At 34.2% G+C, this 22,960-nt stretch overlaps 1 protein-coding gene across 4 annotated transcripts in view; it reads left to right on the forward strand.

The window, feature by feature from the left end:
* PDLIM5 (PDZ and LIM domain 5) overlaps positions 1 to 22,694 on the forward strand; it is a 181,920-nt gene extending 159,226 nt beyond the window's left edge. For all 4 annotated transcript variants that reach the window (XM_025046026.1, XM_025046025.1, XM_006910739.3 and 1 more), the window contains 5 exons: positions 4,438 to 4,612; positions 12,684 to 12,864; positions 15,267 to 15,387; positions 17,969 to 18,084; positions 19,497 to 22,694. In XM_025046026.1, the coding sequence (XP_024901794.1) occupies positions 4,438 to 4,612; positions 12,684 to 12,864; positions 15,267 to 15,387; positions 17,969 to 18,084; positions 19,497 to 19,586 (683 nt within the window). In that variant the 3' untranslated portion in view covers positions 19,587 to 22,694. The remainder of the gene's footprint in view (positions 1 to 4,437; positions 4,613 to 12,683; positions 12,865 to 15,266; positions 15,388 to 17,968; positions 18,085 to 19,496) is intronic.
* The last annotated feature ends 266 nt before the right edge of the window (positions 22,695 to 22,960 follow it).

Here is a 22,960-nt window from a genome sequence, read left to right on the forward strand (position 1 = left end):
ATCTTTTAAAAACTAGCAACGCAGCATATCGTGGGTATATTTTACTTGATTAATTTGATAACTTTACATATTATGTACTGAGAAAGTATTCTATTATGCTGCTAGGTTTTCCCATAAATTTATGTTTACTTAGTAAGTGATAATCTGTGTAATCTTAGGTTTGACTGTTATAGTGCTGGAAAACAAAAACATTGAGTAAATATGAATGTATGTCATTTCAGAATCTTAGAAGACCTCATAATTAATTATTCTAAAGTTAATAAAATATATTCTCACCAAAGGTTTGGAAAGTAGTTAGTGGCTCTAAATTTCTATGAGTTTTGTGGTGCTGAAATGTATTTGATACAAAAGAAAAAAAATAATTTTAAAACATGATCCAAGTAGAGTAGAGATTAGCCACAAAAGAAGCCATATTTAATGGATTTGCTCGAGATTAAGGTTAAAAAAGAAAATGAGTCAAAGACTAATTTTCTCATGTTCCTATTGTGACACTTCACTGACTCACCCATTATTTAGTTTAAGTTAACTTAAATTTTTTGTCACTTAGATTCCTTGCTTATGAAATGGGCTAATTCAGTGTTCTTATTTAATAGTTCTAGTAGGACTTGAGAGGGAGAAAAAAAACTTTTTATTACAAATAAATAGATTATTATCATCTTTTAAGCTGCTATCTCTAAAGAGTTGCATATTTTTTCTGCCTGAAAGTAGATGATTTGAAGGATGGGTTCAATAAATTTGAAGTATTTTTAGTCACCACTACCCATGGAAGACATTTTCTCTATATGGTCGTACAGTTCTCTACAGAATTCTAAAAAAAAGCAGGACTCATTTTGTGGTGCTTCCTTCCCCAAGAATCCAAGTGAGCAGAGGCCAGAAGGTTGGCAGTTGGCTCAAAAGTTGCCTGTACCTTTGCTAGAGTAGTGAGAAATTCATTCTGAAGAAATGAAACGTCATTTTATTCATATGGAAGTAACTAACTGGGCCTTGGAAATGTTCAGGGCTTGGTAATTAACAGGCTTGTGTAGCCTTGTGTGCTGGCCAGTGTGCTAGCAACACAGTAACAAAACGGAGGTGTGAGAACTTCGATCTTATCCAAAGTAGTTAAGATGGGGCAGTAACAGAAAGCAAGTCTTTTCTTCCCAAGAAAGAAACAGCGGTGAGCTTAGTGCCTTTTTATGTGTGTTTAAGACTGTCAGATGTTTCACGTTTAAGAATGGTTTCTCATGTTAAATATGTTAGTTCCCCATGTACCTTCTGCTTGAGGCATGGGCCAGATGGATTATGTTCCGTTTTACAATGACTGATGCAGAATTACTACACTCTTTTATTGCTAAAAATGTCTTAGTGACTCAGTACTTTAGGGCTTATGCATAGATAATGTGATAAAATAAAGGCATATGGTAGATGAAAGGGGTTGACTCTCTTTGAGGTCTGATTTTTAGATTTTTCAATTGGTAATTTTCCCACTGTTTGAAATCCTGAACCTAATCCACATTTTAAGAATCTCTGTCTTTATAGTGTCCTTTAAAAAGGCAAAATGAAAGTGATCGGAGACTTCCCTTTTTCATTTACTTGACTAAATATTAATTTTTTGCCTTCTGTTTGTAAGACAGTTTTCTGGTGGTTGGGGAGAGTTTATCATTTACTCAGAAAGGAAAACATACTGCAGGATACTGATGAATAGCAAATAAATTATATGAGTAGGGTGTTATAGATGTTAAGAGGAGCATGAGAACACTTTTAGCTGGGATAGTCAGGGCACACTGCAGACGAAGATGGCACTTTCATGAGTCTTGCAGAATGGGAAAACTGAGCAGCAGAGGAGAAAGAGACATTTCATGGGCTGAGGGTCATAGAAGCAGCGGGTAACATGGCATGTTCAAGAGACAATGAATAGATATATCACATAGTGTTAAGAGCACAGACTTGAGCCAGACTACCTGCATTCAGGACTGCCCTTTATTTGGTGTTTGACCTTGGGCAGGTTTTTAAACCTCTCTTTGCTTCAGATAGAGTAAAAAAGTCGTAGCGATCATGCCTAAATCATAGGGCTATTACAGGATTTGAGAATACTGCTGCACAACTTAAATATTGAGTATAATCGAGTATGATGATGATGGCAGTGATGTGGGTGAGCATAAAAGACAAGGTTTTAAAGAAGATTGGAGCGAGCTCATTGGGGGTACTGGACTGTCAAGATTGCATATATTTTGCAGTGGGGACTTACAGGATGCTTTATAAAAAAGAAAATATGATCAGAGTAGTGTATTTGAAAAAGGAATTTCGCAGAAGAGGTTGAAGAAGAAACTGGCAGCCCGGAGGCTGCTTAGGAGACTTGTAATGGTCCAGACCAGGTGGCAGGAGACGGGTTCAGATTAGAGAGAGGGGACAGACCTTAGAAACACTTAAAATGAAACTGTTTTCAGTGTCTGGGCACTGAGTGTCAGGGACGTAGGAGGCAGAGGGCCATGCCTGGATTAAGTGAGAGAATTCAACCATAGAGGAGTTCTTAGAAAGAGCTGGTAATGTGTACAAGAAGGCGAAGTATATTTTGCATGTCTTGCACTTAAAGACAAAAACAAGATTTGGCTTGGAAAGTGCGTATCTGGTGGTCCTAGAAGAATCAGGCCTGGACATAGAAATTGAAGACCCACAGAAGAGAGAGTTGTGCTGTGTGAGTGAGTGAGGTAACAAGGAAGGGCGTGTGCAAAGTGAATATTACAGGGATTTTCCTTTGCATTTCTATAAAAGAAAGTACGAGTTTAAGAGAATGAAAACGTGTTCCTAGTCCAGTTCGTTCATTTGAAACATGGGCAGTAGTAGAGCCCCCTGGCCTGTAAAGTGCCATTTCACAGCTTGAGTGCCAGGCAGAGCACCATAGGAAATGTGCTAAGTGTTTATAAATGCTTGGTTTCTGGATCTGTACTTGCAGATCATTGCAAATGTGCTTTATTGTGGCAAGGAAGAATTATCCTTTCAGTTATCCTAATGAATCGGATCCATTTCCGACCACACCTTTAATATGTATCCTGTCAATACACACACACACATACATATGTACATACATACACACTCCTCGTTAATTGTAGTATGTGTGTTCTTTTCTTAAAAGTTTTTTCTTTTAAACCTTTTTGATGTGTGCGTTTTTCTCTTCCATTACATTTTAATTGCCTGTGGGTAAGGAGCTGGCCTTCTGTTGGTTTCAGTCCCTCATGATTTCCGCATTCATTCATTTCTGTATTGATTCCAGTTTATTCATTTATTCAATTTACTCATTCCAGACATTGTATTAGTTGCAGAAGTAATGAATAAGACATAGTTCCTGCCCTCAGGGAGCTTGTTATCTAGTTAGAGAAGACACAGATATGTATAGTAGAAGCAATAATAAACATTCCCAGAAAATTATAGGAACATGGAAGAGAAACATTTAATAAGGATTATGTGGTGGGGGCACTGGGGAGAGGTCATTCAGGGAGGACTTTTGGAGCAGTTGACTTTTGGACTGAATCTTAAACAATAAGTAATGGTTATGAGGTAAATAGGAAGAAAGATAGAGAAATGACATTGAAGACCCATTCACAAGAAAAAGTGAGGCAGTTAGTATTGCTGTAGCATAAGGTGAAAGGCAGAGACGGGTAAACAATGAGACTGTGGGGCAGGCAGAGACCACTGGCAGGACCTGTCAGCAGTGCTTCGAAGTATAGACTACATCCAGTGGTCAAAGAACAAGGAGATCCTAGAAATGGTCTACACGGGGTTGAGTTCAGGCCAGATTTCACTCTTCGGTGGCACTTGAGAGGATGAATTTGTGGAAGACAAGACATTTTGATGGCTAGCCTAGGGGGGAGACATCGAAGTCCTAAACCAGGACAGTATTGTAGGAATGGAACGAGAGTGCAAAACTCAGAACTATTGTGTTATAAAATCAGCAGAGATAAAGAAAAGGGAGGCGCTAGGAAGAGTCTTTCATAGTTACTTTATATGACTGAGTGACTGATTGCACAGTCTTCCTAGAGAATACAAGAAGAAAGAAAATATAGTAAGTTCATTTGTGTTTTTGGTATCTTCAGCACCCTGAGATTTTTTAAATGTGCCTGTGGTATATTGGAGTTAAATCTAATTATTGGTTAGTAGAGCTGTCTAGATGACTAGTAATACCTCACCATCAATATTCACCTTAACCGTATCTCCTCTTGGAAGTAAAAACAACTCTCCTTCTCCTACAGTATGCTATGCATGCATCTGTCATATCTCTTTCACTGTATTGTAATCCTTGATTTCTTTTCTATTTATCTCTGTAGTCACAGTCTAGTGTTCACATAACCTCTCCTTAAATGTGAGTGAATAGATTATTTTTAAAAGTAATATTATTATTTATTAGAAAAAGTTTATATTTGGCTTATTCTCATTCTGAATCTCCTGTGTTTTAATTCCTAGCACCTTACACTGGAAGAATCTCAAATAGTGCAGCTTCCTCAGGAGCAGTGGGACCAGCCGCCTCCTCTGTGGGGCAGCCCCAGCCAAGTGACCAGGACACTTTAGTGCAACGAGCTGAGCACATTCCAGCAGGAAAACGAACTCCAATGTGTGCCCACTGTAACCAGGTCATCAGGTTGGTTGTTTATGAAATTTCTTAGAAGTATTTAATATCAATTTTGATTTGTTTATATTCTGAAAGATTCAAAATTTTATTAGGGAAAATATTCTTGCATATTTCTATGTAATGGTTATTATTGAAGTATATAAGTATGAATATATATTTGTTAGAATCTATTTTAATGAAAAATAATTCTGGTCCCTTGAAATTAAAACTAAAAATACCAATTTGTCGGTTATTAATTTCTATGAGAATTAAGGAAAAATAATGATTAATATGGCCTTTCAGATAATAATAAAATTTTAAGACTAGAAGAGACCCTGGAGATCATTTATCTGAACTTCATTATTTTACAAATTATAGAAGTGAGGACTTTCATTTAGATGAAAAATAACTAGTGACATAAAATAAAGAATTTTGAGTCCTAGAGGAAAGAAGATTGGATTTTTGAATGCCTAAGCACTGCAAGATATAATTTTACAGCTCTCTAAGTGCTTTCAATTTTAGATTAGGTTATAACCTGCTTCTTTACATTATTTTTATCCAAATCTTATTTTATTGTCTCTTAAATTCTAAGTAGAAAAAAAGGCTCAGAGATTTTAAGTGAGTATACTATGCTCATACTCTGAGCGTTTCATAACAAGTGCCTTTTAGAATGCTAGGAGATACGGGCATGAGTGTTGAATTCAGGACCCAACAGCAGGACTTGTTGGTTCTTTGCGAGTTGCCTTGTGGGCAGTTACAAACGATCAGTTGAAATGACTACTCAAGCTTTCTCCTCGTTTTTCATTTATCCTGTTTTGAAATTTATCTTGGAGAAACAGTGGCTTCTCCAAAGTTGAATAATGTTAAGACTTACCTGCATTTTCTCCTACTCTATTACATAATTGTTGCTTAGGATAATATGTCTAGTTAATACTTAAAATGGAGCCCAAGAAGCCTCAATACTTTATTTAAGAACCAAATATAAATACTCTTTTTCTTAAACTCACTATGTAAATAATAAATGTGTCAAGAACATAGCACACAGTGCATGATTAAAAATAAAATAGCCTTTATATTTTAAAGGTAGTCCGTTCATTGTGACTTTTCAAAACTATAGGAAAACAGAAAGTAAAAATAAAAATTCAGATTCATATATAATTCCATTTCCTAAGATAGCCACACTTTTTTGTTTTCAGTTCACACTTTTAAAACACACACGAGGACGGACGTTGTTTACAGAAGTGGCACCTTAATCTAATGTTTTGTAAGCTTTTATTTTCCCCTTACCTTGTGTTTTCCAGCACAGTGTCCAGCACACAGGCAGTCAGTGAGTGCTGGACCTGAGCAGCTCAAACATGGCTCTAGACCCACTCGTCGTTCAAGCTGTGATACCGATTTGGTTAGAGTCATTTTCCTAAAAGTACTAGTCTAGGGTTACTGCCTTATGGAAATGTTTAAACTGTCATAAAACTCTAGTGTGGTACTGCTTTATCCCAGTAAATAAAACCCTGTTCTTAGTTACTAACTGTATTTAGTTGTTATATTTTTTAGGTCTAATATTAATAAAATAAAAATAAATTCCGACATGTCATATTGTTTCTATAAGTTATGATATTTTGGTTTTATAGACTAGTATTTAGGGATTCTATGTTCTGGGTAAAAACACCCTTTATGGAGATAGAAGTCACTGCTATTTGTGTGCTGTTGTAAGCAAATAATTGGATGGGTTAACAAAATGTCAAATCATATCAGTTGCTGATTTATGTTGTCCGATTATCAAATTCTGTGACATCTTGTAATTACCACTACTAGCACATCTGAAAAACTTAGTATGGAGAAAATATGAAGATCAAAATAGAAAATACATTCCCTATTCCTACTGCCTTGGTTTCAGTTTTAATGTTAGACCAGGATGTAATTTTAATGCACAACCTTCTTGCCATGTGAAGTAAATATATATTATGTTAATAAAACGAATGGCCATCACTTATTGCTTCCTCATCTATTAAATTTTACGTTGCTCTGGATTATCCCAGCACTTGTTATTGGTTAGGCATTAAAGCTTCATTTACTAGAGAAGTTAATAAGAACAGGGATTAGTTCATGTCAATATCTTATGACAGTAATTAACATAGCATATTTGCTTGGTGCTCAAATGCTAAAGCAGCTTGAATAGATTGTGGTCTGTTCAGAGACCTAGTCAAAGCATTATTCTAGTTCTTGGCCTCGGTTCAGTATCACTTACCAAAGCAAGGAGGCATTAGATCAGGTGACATTCTCTTGGACACCTGTTTTAAAAACAAGCAGCAGTTGCAGCTTGATACTTTCAATATAGAATATTGCAACCTGGCAAACTCTGAAAAGTTTAAGGTTGTTTTATAATTTATATTGTTTATTTTCCACAGTATAATTTAGTATAATACATTGCTTCCACTTTTCCATTCATGAATAGATCGACTGTTGGGGTGCTGATATAATAGGGAAACAGAAAATCAGACTGAGGTAGCCAAAACCACATTTTAGTTTCCCTGGTAGAAAGGGTTTATGAAACCTCTAGCTTATTTCTTGACTGTTACATCTAGTGGCATTAACCTATTGACCATTTGTATTACATGGGGTTAAATGGACCATTCATATTTAGCTTAGCATTTTTGTGAAAGAAGCAAGGGGTTGATGGTGCTTGAACTTCTTAGATATAGAATGTTTTTTTTAAAAAAAATAGCCACTATTGTTTTATATTTGCCTGCAGTACAGCACCAGAATGGTCACACTCAGTCAACCCATTGTTTATTCCAGAGAGAGAATTTTAACATTGCCAAATTATTTCTTGCTCAGTGATTTTCCTACTTTTCTCCTGAGGAGAGCCATATCAGTTACCCCAAGGAGAGGCCAACAGTATTTTGTCTGTCTCACCACCCATTTCAATTTCTGCGTACTCTTTTACGAGTAGATTTTGTTTCTTTTCCCTTCTGGGTAAGCTTTTCTTGAAAATAAAAGATTTCTTGGCTTAATGTGGTAGCCCCTGAATTTAAGGAAACAACCAAATACACAGACCAAGATTTATGAGCAAGACATAGACTGAGCGTTGAGGTTTACTGTAGTGAATTGCTGTTTTCTTTGCCTAGATTCTCTTCTCCTGGATATTTGCATGGCTTACCTTCTCTTCCTTGAGGTCTTTACTCAAATAGCAGGGTATTCCTGGTCACCCTATTTAAATTCTCCCACTCCCCACTCCCCCGCCCCCACCACACACACACAGACAGACACACACAGTCTCCCTGTCTCCCCTCCCTGCTTCATTTTTCTCCTCAGCATTTAAAATCTAACATACCATGTATTTCATTTATCTTTTTTGTCGTCTTTTTCCCCCATACTAGTATGTAAGTTCATGCAAGCAGGGTTTTTTTCTGGCTTTGTTTCTTGCTATAGTCTCTGATCCTAGAACAGTGCCTAGCACTTATCATTTCATTTAGTAAATATTCAGTCGATGAATGAACTATTTAAAAATATTTGGAAGAATGTATGATATTAGTCTTGCCAAGTTGAAATTATATCCTACTTGTCTTAATATATAGAATCAATCACATTTCTCCTGCTTTTCTGATTTTATAATAACCTCAGTATATAGACTATAACCGTCTCCAGTACACTTTTTAAAAAATTGTCATTGTTATAGCCTTTTTTAGAAGTTATTCTTTTTATTTACTATTATGTTATGGCTCATTTTACCTGTGCATTTATTCTTAAGGAGCATGTCCTTTATGTCTTTAAAATTAAAAGCTGTAGTTGGCCTTACAGCCTTTTAAATGCAATATTTTAGGTGGCTATGAATTAAAGATTAAAGAAGATCAATGAAAGAAGAACTGTATATTTTTAATGTTCCAAATACGAAAGTTTGGGCATAATCCACTGGAAATGAAGAATTAAGGGTGTCAAAAATATGTTATTTTTAAATTTTAGGAAGGATCATTAATATTTCTAATTCGAGGTATTGCAAATCTTGAAAGATAGTCACTGTGTTTCATTCTCTTTTGCTCTCTTCTCTTCCCTCATGTGTCTTTGTGTATTATTTGTGACTGTGTGTTGTGCCTGTGTTTTGCGGTTTCTCCCAATAATCTTTTCTATTTCATTCTCTCCTTCTAGCTGTGTTGTTCTTAAGACTGCTCATGCTAGGCTCTCGCTTAAAATTGAGCATGATATAAAACTGGCTTATACATTTTTATTGTTTATTATATCTAGTTAAGTAGAATATCAGATTCCATATTTATTATTGAACATGTAAGTTTTTTTTTAATGTGGCCTTGTTTTTCACGTTTATTGATTAACTTTTTTGATTTTTTTAACTTTTGTTGTTTTTAACGTCTATTAATGTGGTAAGGTTTTGTCAAATAAAAATTTTAATCTATAGTGGCTGGGACTTGGAAGAAGATTCCAGGTTTACAGTTCACCATCCCTCATGATCTTAAAAACTTGGCTAATTTCCTCTATGTTTTCTTCATCTATTTATAGCGTTAATGTCTGTCACTGAGAGTTGTTGTGAGAGTTAAATAACAAAGAAGAGCAAGAAGTAAGCATTTGATTTTGAAGTTAAGTCCTTGTTAGATTGTGCCTGTGGAAATTTGCTAATCCTTTCCTATTTGTAAGCTTTTTCTTTTCCTCTGAACTTTAACCTTAGCATCCTTCCCTGTCTCTCTTATTTTTTTTTCTTTCCTTTTTGGCATAAGTCTCACAGAAGATAAATAGGATGAAAAGTTTTGTGCCATAATTCCCTTCTCACAGCCAATCAATGCTCTAACTCTCTCCCCTCCCTTCATTTTTCAGTCAACAAGTATTTAGTAAGGGCACGCAAGGTGTGGACTACTATGAGGTAGCTGAATACACTTAATTCCACTTTGTAGTTATCCAAGCTTGTTGTTCCAGTTTACAAACGGAAACCCAATCCTACCTGGAACAAGAGAAATTTCTTCATTGTTAATCCTATGTTAATTAATTTGTTAAATTAGTCACTGCTGATACAGAGAAGAGAGTACTTTGTTATGTGTAAAAGATTTTATTGTTTAATCTGTACATAATTTCAAGGGCATTGATAGAGAAAGATGCTCTTTCAGCACAGTCAAGGAGTATCAGGTTAGGCCAGTATCTGCGCTAAGCGTGTTTGTTTAAGAAAGGAGGTCTGGCAGGAGCAAGGGTCATTTTCAGCTCACTTTTTAAAGGTGCAGAGGATGCTTCTTTATTGTGGTTAAGATTTTTCATTATTCAAATTTGATAAAGAAACTATGGAAATTTCTGCAAAAGTACCCTTTTGATAGAGAATATTATTTATTTTTTGGTAGTGGACTCTATTCCAAAAAGCTTTCAAAGAGACTTTTAACAATACAAGAAATATAAGAAAACTTTCTAAATTACAAAAAGGAGCAAAAGAAAATCTTGAATGGGACTATTAAAAGTGAACACTGGACAAATTTGTCATTGAGACTAGACAAAGCCTAAAACAATAGTATACATACTTGCCTATGGTTAGACTAAATTTGGTTTTAAGCCTTCGAGCAGTCAACAAGAAAAGGAAGTTAATTTTGTAAATTAACTAGACAGATAAAAAAATAAATCTATTGCTTAGAAGACCAAAACTGTTCTTGTTCAAAAAATCTGAAAGGAATTTTTTCAAGGAGTCCATATGATAATGGCCGTGTGATCTAACAACGCTTTCAACAGCATCTTGTAGGAAGAACAAAGGTGGATTTCAGAGAGCTATTTCCTGTAACAAGTGTTACTGCAGACTGATGGTATCACACACAACACTGGTCATTTCAGGAATCTGGGGAATGGGTCAGGCCCTGATTTCCGGTTCTCTGATGGTCTGAGTTGATCTCAACATATATTTTAGGAAATCTAGAAAATGGATCCTCAATCAGTTGTTCTTAAATGCCTTTTTTCCCCTCAGATTCACTTTGTCGACTATTTGGTAGCACTGATAGACATGTTCCGGGAGTAAAGCTCTTTATTCCAAGTGCATACCAGCACTTAACACTCTAACGCAATGTGGAGTTTGAGGTTGACTGACCTCTTTTACAAACTGAGGAGCCTAAGGATATTAACCTCGATAATATCATTATATGAAGGGACCATCCAGGTTTATGGGTGAGCTGAAGATGTGCCCTAACAAAAAAATCTCACCCTAGTAAGTTCTTTCGAACTACTTTAATGTCCAGGCCAATGGTAGCATAAAACCCCCAAGTTCTACCATACTCTTATGTTATGGTCACAGTAAATTTAGCCTGGCAGATTTTAAAGCATATATAACCAGATATCCACCTGGGGAAAAGCTCAGAGCACTCAAAACTGTCTAGTTTTGAGCATTGTGACTCCTTGGTTTATCATTGAAGGAAAACTATTTGTCAAATACATATTGAAAAAATGAAATAAAGGAACTTGTTGAGTAGGACTGTTACTTATAAACCAGTTACAAATTGAGGGACAGCCTGCCCAAAGTAACATATTTGGTTGCAGAGGTGATTTGTAGCCCCTTTTCTCCCCCAGTAGGACTTAGTTAACAAAGGCATTCCTTTTTAGTGATAACAAAACTATAGTACCCTAAAGTTTAAAAATAATAATAATGAACTACTTGTCGCAAATGCTAAGAGAGCTGCCTGCACTAGCTTATATACAATTAAGTATTATTAATAAGACACAAGGCAACAAAAAGTGGGGCTAGAAAACACCCTCTTACCACAGAACCCATTTTAATCATTCATCAAGAGCCTTTCTTCTTTCTTGACTCTAGCAGAATTAGGTGCTGCTTCTGAGTAAACATCAGTGTATTTGCAAAGACTTTCCCAGTGGGAGATAGTTACCGAATATCAAGGTTTATATTATTATCAAAGGCTAAAAATTGCTTCGACTTATGATGCTTATTACTGTGATGTTTTCTATTAATAACCTGCCTGGAAGTCAGGTATCTGACACTTAATAACAATTATCCTGTAGTAGCTCAGTGATGATAATTGGTGGTAATGAGATCAACGACAGAATATCAATTGACTAGAACAGTATACTAGAAATCAGGAAATTCAGCTTCTGGCCTTGACTCAATCAGTGATTTTATGACATTTGTCATATCTTGTGAACATTCTGTATCTCAGCTTTTCCATCTGTTAAACTGAATTTGTAATAACTGCCCTGGTCTATCTCACAGGAATGTTGCATGGACAAATTAGATAAGTGTAAAAGTGCCTTGGAGGTAAAGCCACTCTGTGAATAAAAATGAGTGTGATGTAGCTACTAAAAACTATGTTGCAGAGGCTAGAATGGTTAATCTCTGCAGCCTTCATGACTAGATAAGGCTTCATAATGGATTCCTGTCAAGCAAACCAAACCCATCTTAATCAGTTCATGACTGTACGGTATTTAATGGGGGGAAAAATCTCTTTATAAATGTTCGTTACCTTGATACAAATGTGTGTTAAAATAAGTCATGTTTGAATTAAATAAAACCTTTCTAAGTAGCTTCAAACAATCTCTAATATCCAGTTTACAGTTTCTGTAGTCATTTTGGAGGATGAGAATTTGATGCGTTTTAATAAAGTTGAGAAATAAATATATGAAACAAATATGTGCGAAAGAAATTGACTAGAATGTTTTCTCAGGTAATAGTTATTATTTTTAAGTCTCTGACATTACCAAATTGAGATTTTTTTTTCTTTTGTTTATTTTTTAGGAATGTCATACTCTCATCTCTGCCTAAACCATATTTTTTTTCTGGCCGTTTTTATTTTCTGTCACAGTTGTCCTCATTCTCAATCATAATCATGACAGACTCACTTGTTGCAACTTAAAAAACATAACTACCAAATCTCTTGAAAACAGAAAAAAGGAAGGGATATAGCCTTTCAGTGCTCTTACTCACCCCCCACCCCACCCCAACCCCTTTTCATATAAATACACAGAGTTTCTTTGGAAATTTACAGCATCCATGTGTTCAGTCCTTGAGAAGGATAATTAGGCAAGTTTTTAATTGTTTCGACGTTATATAAAAGAGGTTCTATCCAGGCAAACTTCAGAAACTTTTATTCTTGAGCCAACTTGATCTCTTTGCTTCTGGCAGGGGACCATTTCTAGTGGCACTGGGGAAATCTTGGCACCCAGAAGAATTCAACTGTGCTCACTGCAAAAATACAATGGCCTACATTGGATTTGTGGAGGAAAAGGGGGCCCTGTATTGTGAGCTCTGCTATGAGAAATTCTTTGCTCCTGAATGCGGTCGATGCCAAAGGAAGATCCTTGGAGTAAGTATTAGAAATGTTATTATTCTGAATGAATGTTGAAGCAGAATAATTTTTGTTACAAAATCTGTCACTTTGACTTTTTATTTTCTTTCTCCTTGATATCCTCTCCCTGCTTTCATCACTGTTTATTATTGTAAAGCAAAACTAAATAGACCTCTGTGGATCAGACTCAAGGGGTTAAGTTGTCTTTGGTTTTGTCTTACTGAGTGCTGGTTTGTCTGGTGAAAGTCTAGCCACTGTGCAGGAAAAATAATTTACTGTGGGTGTGCTACCTCAACAGGACCCTGTTTGCTCAGGAACGAAGAGGTCGCACAGGACCACACACATCAAAGTTCTCAAAACTGACACCTTAACTGTTTTAAATTAAATTCCATAGCTTTTATAAGAGCTGCATTTCCCTATTTGTCAAGGTTCAAGCACAGGGCACAGATCTCATGAAGTATATAAAACATGAGGCTTATAAATATATTTTTCTTGAATGCATATGATGTTTAAAAATATAACCTCAGTTTTATGAGAGTATACATGTATAGACAAATAATAAAACCACGTTTTAAAAACATTTTTGTAAAAAGGGAGTAATTTAGGAGTCAGATATATAATAAATAATAATGAATGAATGAATTTCCTACTCCGGAATACCCAGTTTGCAATTACAGAGTTAGGGTCAGACATTTTCTTTGGGTGACCAGGAGTTGGAATTTTACATAGAAGCAGCCACGGTGCCTGATCTCATATGAAATTCATACAACTCATACAGAATTTGGAAATGGCATTGCTGAATTCTAATATTCTCAGTACGAAAATATAATAATGAAACTCTAAATTCAAATCAATTAAGAGAAAAGTTAACATGAATTATTGAGTAGTCTTAATTTTATGCTATATCTTTAAATATGTCTAAAACTTTGAGGACACTTAAAAATTATAAATACACCTCATGAAATATTTCTATATTATTAATTTGTACAACATGTTGGGAACAAAAGAACAGAATAATTCAGGCTGTACCTTCCCAAATGACAAATAAAAAGTAGAGTATATAAATAATATTTTAGTAAATGTATTCTGTGGGTTCTAGAATAATTAGTAGAACAAAATCAAGTAAGAGTCTTAGAATCAAATGAGGTTGTAGGAAATGGAAATCTTATACTCCTTGCTTCAGAGATGGACCAGATCTTTGCTAAAAGGACAGATTCTCTGGGTTGTGTTTTAGTTGATTGATTGCCTATTAAAGAAGGAATAGTGTGTTTCAAGTATAGAAAAGGAAGTATATGCTGGAAGCCTTGGGAAATGATTTGGTTCAATGTACCTTTGTTTTACATGTTCATGGTGATTTTTTTTGGATCTTAACTGACATTTCTTCCCATTGTCCTTCAGTAGTGAACTATGGCATTTTCTATGGCTAAGAATTTATTCTGTCATTTTTTTAGTTTGACAGTATTTTTTATTATAAAAGAAAATATTTCACTCTACAACAATTAGAAAATATAAAAAATGTAAACAATAAAATGAAAATAACCTGTATATTTGCCAATCCCAGATTAATTTCTATTAACCTTAGGATGGATTTTCTTCTCATTTGCTCCTTATAAATCATTTATTTACAAAATTATAACCATGCTTTATGTATAACATCCTCTTTTTTTGTGATAAATATTATGGAAAGAAGAAATTTCCATGTTATTAACTATTTCTCAACGATGATTTTTAATGGCTCCATCTCTTTCTCTCAGTCTGAAGAAATGATTTCTTTCAAAACCAACTTCCCAAAATGTCTTTTACTAATCAAAATCTGGCCCAAGTTTTTGATACTTGGTATTTTTAACTGTAGGTCCATTGTTGACTAGAATCCATGCTTTGTGGTTCAAATTTTAGACACTCATTTGAGTGTGTACTTAGTAGAGTCACAGCTGATTTCCAGAATCCTAAACATGTGTTAAATTGATTGGATTATACTGATTAAGTTATTGCTTCCATAATGCACCAAAGTATAGGTTTGTTTTAGTTTTTAAATGTTTGCCCTTCCTCCGTGACATTTTCAAGATAATACTCTGAAACCTTTATAAGTTAATGTTTCCTGACACCCTTTGAGAGAAAGCAGAAGGTATAGTAGCAAACTTATGAAATGCTTACTTTTATTCATTGCATGTATAATGTTTAACTCAGTAATCATTCTTTAAATAAGTTTATTGATACATATTTGTGAAAAATACAGGTGTTATGTAGTGTATCAGTTTAGATGATTTGTGAGTCTGTCTTTAAGTATCTCTTGTTAGATAAAAAGCTCAAGGCACAGACAAAGTATGTCTGTCTACTTTGGGTTAGTTTAAAAGGGCCATATTAGTTGAGCATTTGTGTATTATCATCTTTTTTTATATACAATTACCTTTCTATAACAGGAAGTCATCAATGCTTTGAAACAAACTTGGCATGTTTCCTGTTTTGTGTGTGTGGCCTGTGGAAAACCCATTCGTAATAATGTTTTTCACTTGGAGGATGGTGAACCCTATTGTGAGACGGGTAAGATCCTAAAGTCACTAGTTTTTTGAGTTTTGAATGAAGATAAAATATGAACTCTTACATTGCTGTAAAGTCAAAAGGAACTGTTAGGCAAAATAGTTTTCCTAATTATTTTAAGAACATTTGATGTTACTCAAATGTATAGCAAAAAAAAACTGTAAATTTTTAATGTTTGTCAAAACATATTTTCAACTTAATTGAGATGTAAGCATAAAATGGTAGAAAAATATTTAGCTTGAATCCCCAGTAATTTGTGGATATAAATTCTGTCAAATTGTGGAGCTTAAAGACACCTCTTACACTTTAGTAAGTGGATTTTGAATGGTTATAAACTTGATAAATGTTCAACTTTTGAGTATGACACTGATTTGCTCTTTAAGGCAATTGCTCTTTAAGGTAAATTGGAAATCCTTTGTTACTTTTACTGAATGACAGGGTAATCCTAGCTTAGATTGTCCCCTTGGTAAAATTATTTTTAATAAACTACACTCTGAGGACCAATCTGCTAAATTTGTCTTATTACCTGAATTCTGGACACTTCCTTTTCCTTCCCAAAGTCTGTAAGTGAACTTCCATAACATTTATTTACTATTATTACCCTTACCTAGATATTAATAAAACACATACATTTTTCAGAAAATATTTGTCCTTTATCCTGCCTTCACTCACTATTCTGCATTTCCACTACAGAGTTTTATTATGGTTCTCCCTTGAAATTCACACTGTGGTGCTGAAAGAAGGGAATATTCTACAGTAGTCATGTTAAAGGAGCAGTCCGCTTCTAGCTGGAGTCTGGTCAACATCACTGAACCCTTCTTTGCCCACTCAGTACTGTTTTATTTTCACCTTTTTTTTTTTTTTTTTTTTTTTTAGCTCGTTAGGACCAGTCTAGAACTGTGCTAGACTGTCCCCCAGTAAGTCCTGTGGAAATTCAGTGAACTACCCTATGGGCCGTTTTGGGACAGTTTAGCTGCAAGCTGCTTGCCCTCATTCAACCAGAATATTTCACGTTTTGTAATTACACTTAATTCTTCTGAAGAAAGAGCTATTTGCTTGTTTTAAAAGTTTTGTAAGACGTTTGACTAACTGGCACAGTCCCTCTCTAGTCAAAACACGTATACAATTAGCCTTAATATCATATTTAATGCAGTCTAAGTGGTCATTTTTAAAACCCAAAAATTGTTTACAGAAGGGAGACACATTATGGAAGACTTATTTAACTGTCACTTCTGATCACCTTGCTCTATTTTTGTTCTTTTTCTTTAACTTTCCAGACTTATTCTTAACCCAGTCTTCCCCATTTCAATAAATGGCTCACTTTCTGCTATCTCAGAACCTCTAACCTCAGCTGTCACCACTAAATCCACTCACTTTCACCCTCTGCCTGGACATAATAATCACCAACTAGATGGTAAATCTTTTCCCCAGCCCTTTAAAAGCAGTTATGGTAATATTTGTTTAAATGTGAATCAGATTGTGCTTGATACCCTTCATGGCTTCCTCTTCAGCAAAAACTGTACTCCTTACTAGGACCTTATCTCTACCACCTGGATTCTAGCCATACCCAGCCCCTTTTGCTGTTTCTAAACATGCTAAGATTGTTCCTGCCTTAAGGCTTTTGTACTTGCTATTTCTCCTAGGTGGAATGTTCTTCCCCAGCTTTTCTGTAGTGACTCCACCTTTCTCTTTCAAGTCTCAGCACAACTATTACCTCCTCATAGAGGCCTTTCCTACCTAACTCCTCTGTGTAATGTAGTGTTATACATCTCCCCCGGTTATTTTATATGGCATCACTATTATCTTTCCTTCATGGCCTCTGACATTTTCAATCCAACTTGGGCTGAAGGAGAAAGTAGGCTGTCTTTTGCTACTTGATTTACTTTTCTTAGAAATTTTCAGCATGAGTAAACATGAGTAGCGAGAATAACTGCATAACAGAAAATTAAAATGCTGTTAAATTCTAATTTAGTAATAATAAAGGAACATCTGATCGAACCGCTTTCTTCCCAAGGAAATCCTATTAGTAGTTTATAACTACAATCTGTGTCAAATAAATGGTGTTCTCTGGCTAATGATTTTGAATATAAAGTCATAAAATTGAAAGGAAAATACAGCAAAAGAAATAGTGGCTAATATGGTTGTCCAGGGAGAAAACTCAGTCATGGCACTTATTTACGGAAGTTTCCTATGGCATTTTTTTCTTTCTTACGTTAGTCAGATATGCTGTAAATTTTGCTAATACCAGGTACTTCTTCTTGATTTAAGTTCATTGTCTTATTGTTGCTTGTTATTGGAAGTTCTTTTATATTTTATTGAAACAGTCATGTCAGTTGATAACTTGTGTGTTCTTTTTTATTCATATTTTATTCATCAAAGTAGTCGGAAATGAAAAATGTTGCATGGAAAAATATAACAAAGGATGTTAAACTGTGTAAATAACATTTACCAAGGATAATGAGAAACAACGCTTTACATATATCTCAAGCCAAATACTATGCCATCTGAAAATTTTCCAATTTTAGTAACTTTATCATTCTAAAGCTTTGTCATGTTAAAATTATGTCTCCCGTCCACAATACAGATTATTATGCCCTCTTTGGTACTATATGCCGTGGATGTGAATTTCCCATAGAAGCTGGCGACATGTTTCTGGAGGCTCTGGGCTATACCTGGCATGACACTTGCTTCGTATGCTCAGTAAGTATTTATTTCTGAATTAAAGGAGCGCATGTGGCCAATTCTAGCCTAAGCCCTAAATGAAAATAATAGTTCTTGTATCTTTTAGTCCTTCAAATCTAAAAATATTTTTACAGCGATTTTGAAAGTTGTTTATTATAATTTTTCGCACCAAAATATTATTTGGCACAATAAGATGCTTGCTTCTTTAGAGACAATCCTATTTTTAATACATTTTTGTTTATAAGGAGAAGCTCTACATTTATTAAAACAGTAAGAGGCCTTTACTTTTTTAAAAAATAACTTTTATTGTAGCATTTGAGTGATTATTGGAAACAAAGTTACTTAAAATAGAAATAAATTATTATAAAAATCTATTATTGAATTAACAGTGGACATAAACTATATGTTGATTTGTTTCCTTCCTTAACAATAGTCTGTGAATATTATTTTATTTTTGAGACTATAATAAACATGTAGTAATATATTTATTGCATTTGAGAATTTAATATTTTTAATTTTATTTTTGATGAGCATAGATTCAGAGATTAACATTAACCTAAGATATATATACACTTTTTAATTTAGAAAGTAAATATTCTGTAAAGGTACTCTGTTAAGATGTTTAATTTTTTTTTTAAATTAGGTTCAATATATCTAATAGTTTTCAATACCCATTGTATGAAGGGAGAAAAGTCATATTAATTGAAGTCGAATGATTTTTCGAAATGTTACCATTAAGCCCTGTCTAGTTTACCTCATCCAGCTCTTAGAGTTCAGAAAATCTATATTAAAAAAAAAAAAAAAAACCTTTAGCAGATTAGCCTTCTTCTGTTCTCTGGTAGAGCTGCTCACGAACATTGTAATGAACAAAGGCAATAGGAAAGACCAGATGACGTAAATGTGATTAGTTAACTGACTGTCTAATTATCCAGTAGCCAGATGTTGACCAGAGTTTCACTTCAAGAAACAGAGAAATGCATTAGGAAAAATGCTCAGGTACTCTGTGCCTGGGTATTTGGAGGCTTGGAAATGTTTGGCAAAGCAGTTGTGTTGAACTTTCTTATTGAATGCTTTGGTTCTCTGCAACAGGACACAGATTAAAAGCATTGATTAGAATTTGGGAAGAGAAACTATATTTAATGTGACTTCTTTATGTGTTAATTTTTTGTTAGGGCTAAGTGCTTAACTGCCAATAAAGATAAATAATTGTCAGTGATTTAAATAAATTAGAATGCATTCCAGGAAAAAGTCATTCTTCATTGCCTTTGGAAGATTACATGAAATGTAGTAATTATGAAATGTCAGTCAGCGTATCTAACACAACCAACTAGAGTGCTTTGTCAGTTATCCATTGGGTTAAAATTCAGTTTTCCCTCCTTACATACTTGATAAAATAACGATATTTTCTTATACAACGCTTTCTTTTTCAGGTATGTTGTGAAAGTTTGGAAGGTCAGACCTTTTTCTCCAAGAAGGACAAGCCTCTTTGCAAGAAACATGCTCATGCTGTGAATTTTTGAAAGTCAACAGTTCAAGAGAAGAGAAGAAATTTGAAAAGAAAGAGGAGAATTAAAATTACCAATTAATTTTTAGATTTAATATTTATATGGAGTTTGAAAAATAATAGTGGCCCTGAAGGGATAAATTCCAGCTTTAAAAACCGAGTCTTTGAAGAAATATTTGGCTACATAACGTAAAGAGACAGTTTGGCATTTATTATTACTTTTTTCCCTGTATTTTCTGCCCATAAAATAACTTTCATAAAAATCAATTTCCTGGTTGACTATTAAATTCATCTTAGAATAAATTAGTAAAGAATTAAATTTTAGAAAATCTCAAACCTCTATGCTGAAATAATTATGGTTTCTTTCCTTGTTATGAGTAAATCTGTAAAAGGCAATGAAAGTGCCTTATACTTTTATCATTAAATGAAACATTGTATTTTTTTTAAGAATAATGTTTATCTTTAAAACAGTAAATAGGAGTTTAAACAGAGCATTTTATCAGTAGGTGTCAATTTTTACAAACTGTGTACATTTTTTTTGTCTTACAATCGATCATTCCAGTAGGAAAGATCAATGAGATTTTTCATCAAAATGCATCATGCCAATAAGAGATGCTATATTTTTCTTCATCCCTTTCAAAAGCTACCTACCATATGGCTTATAAATCTCAAATTTTTGCCTTTTATTAAAATATGGCCATTCCTATTCATTGTGTGTGTTTTATCGCCTATATTAGTCAAACTCTTTTTACCCCCGCTCCTTCATGCTGAGGTAAAGAGCTAATTGGATAACTTTGGACTGTAACAGTTTTCTCTCTATATAAAGAGAATAAGTAGGAAAGAATGTGGTTGTATCCAAAATATTCTCCTCCCCAATTCAGATCATGAATCGGTTTCAGAGTTGTACTACTGACAAGTGAAGGTTTGAGAACTCTCTTTGCAGAGTATTTTTTTCTTTAATTCTACATTAGAAAAATAAAAGATTGGCTTGGGGATGTGATAAAATCTTGATTGTTTTTTTCTTTTGATCATTCTCTTTCAGTAATAAATGAACCACTTCTAAAGGTGATCATGAAGTTTGGAAACTTTTATTCACAGAGGTTTGGTAGTATAGGAGGGCATATGATTAATTACTCAGACTAGCCCATTATTTGTTTTCTTCATTTGGGGAAAATTATGTGGATACCACATGAAGACAGAGAAACAATTGTGGTAAAATTGTAGATCCTATTGATATTTGCCCAGTGAGAAAAGCAATTATGGCATTTGATAGTTTTTCTCTTTGTTTTCAGATATGATGAAAGCCCATGATCCCACTAAGTTATAATTTAAATTCATTTGGAGCAAGATGCTTTTAAAGTTGAGGCTGAACCCGAAGTCTTTCCTGCCCCATCATCACTCACTAATTACTTCACTTCCATTGTGTACATGTTTGTTATAGAGGGAGGTTTTAAGCTACAATATTTGTTTAACCTCCCTAAGAACTTTTCAAGGCATCTGTCCTGAAAGTTGTTAATATATGGTCTAGCAGATTTAAATTATATACAGATAATAATTAACTGGGGATAAAAGAATGAGAAGGATGACACAAAGTGGCAAACTGAATACTTCACTTATAGTAACCCCAAACCACCTCCTCACCTTGCATCTTGCAGGGAGGCAGGAAGTTTTTTTGTTTTTTTTGTTTTTTAAGTGCTGTAACTGAATCATGCATTATTTTTCATTGCTGCTGAAACTACCTATAGAAGACATGCTGGCTAATGTGCCTTGTCACATATCTTGATGTCAGCCTTTTGCTTCACACAGCATAAAATAAGTTGGTGGTTTTGTTTTGATGTGGTAGAAGTTTTTTTTGTTATTTAGTTTTGCATTTATGGATTTTATATACAAAAATTGTATTTGGTAAGTCAGTGGTAGTTCCTTCAAAGAATTTTATTTGACCTGGGTTTCTTATAAAGTTATATTAACAATATCATTTTTATAGACTTTTCTTTCTACATATTATTCATGGAGCATAATGTTGCATTTCTCTAAATTTTATCTCGAAAAAGGTAACATTACATCCTAATTTATCATTTTGTCTTTGTGCTTTGTCCTTCTCTTCTGTGACAGAGCTTTATATCTATAACTAAAACAGTTAATCCTGTGAAATAAATATTGATCATAACCCAGAAGAATCTCTATTTTCCAGTGGGGAATGCCATATTTAACATACCAGCATTAATCTTTTAATAACTGGCAGAGCACTTTATTCTTCTGGCGAGCTCCCTGAATATTTATTTTTCTGATTATAAATATTCCGAGTCAGTAGCATTTTTTAAATTATTACGTCTTCACTGTAGAGCATTTACTTTTAGTCTCTTTAGATGTATATTTTGAAATGCTGTACTTAGTATAATATAGATTAAAATCATAGTACATAACTTTAAAACATCCCTTATTTGGATTTCTCTGTTTCAAAATGCTAGTGATAGGTTCAAATTTCTCTAGACTTACAAGGACAGAACGTTGCCCGCCATAGTAGCAGCCAAAAAATGGTCTTCTGTGCTTATGTTTATAGTAGCTTACACATTTCTATTGATTCAGGTTACATTAAGAATCTAAAACTAAAACTTAATTGTCTGGTCAGTATTAAGACAAACAAATAGTTTTAATCTTCAAATTATTAGTGCAGCATTATGTTTAAAAATTACCTACGACAAAATGTGTTAATGATACCATTTTCAAGGGGTACTATATTAGGACCACTTTTATAGAAAATAATTCCTCGGCCTCCGAATCTAGTAGTATGTTAACATTTTTGTGATGATTCAAAGGAGAGGCTTTTCAGACATAGGGAAGGGAAAACATACTGAATAATTTCACACAGATCTAACGTGGCTTCAGTTTGTCACTCTTCATCCCCTAATGTTTTAAGGTATTGGGTTTGAATTCTCAATGTATCATTTGCCTTATCTATTAATCTCTACTTTCTGTTTCTTTACGTTTTTAATTTTATATACGTCTATGCTGTTTTGCTTTTGCTTTTGGATGTATTTTCTAATTAAAAACCATGTGAGAAGTGTAATCAGTATAGTAATACCTTAATGAGCACATAATAAATAAATGGCTGCAGTGATGTAGACAAGCTCTCTTGGTTTTTCTTTTGGGGTGGCAAGTGGTTTCTAGTAAGTTATCGTGGGAAAAAACTGAGTTCACAGAACAGGAAGAGGTGTATTAATTCTCAGGAGAATCTCTTTCTTATCTTTGATTTGCCTATCAGAATGTCCAGAAATAAAACATTTGGAAATATGGTCACATTTATTCTACTTTAATCCTTTATTTAAAGCTTTATTCTCCGCATATAGTGTACATACAAATGTTTGTGAATTGATGAATAACCTCTATTGT

Source organism: Pteropus alecto, unplaced genomic scaffold, assembly GCF_000325575.1.
Source record: "Pteropus alecto unplaced genomic scaffold, ASM32557v1 scaffold63, whole genome shotgun sequence".
Lineage (NCBI taxonomy): Eukaryota > Metazoa > Chordata > Mammalia > Chiroptera > Pteropodidae > Pteropus > Pteropus alecto.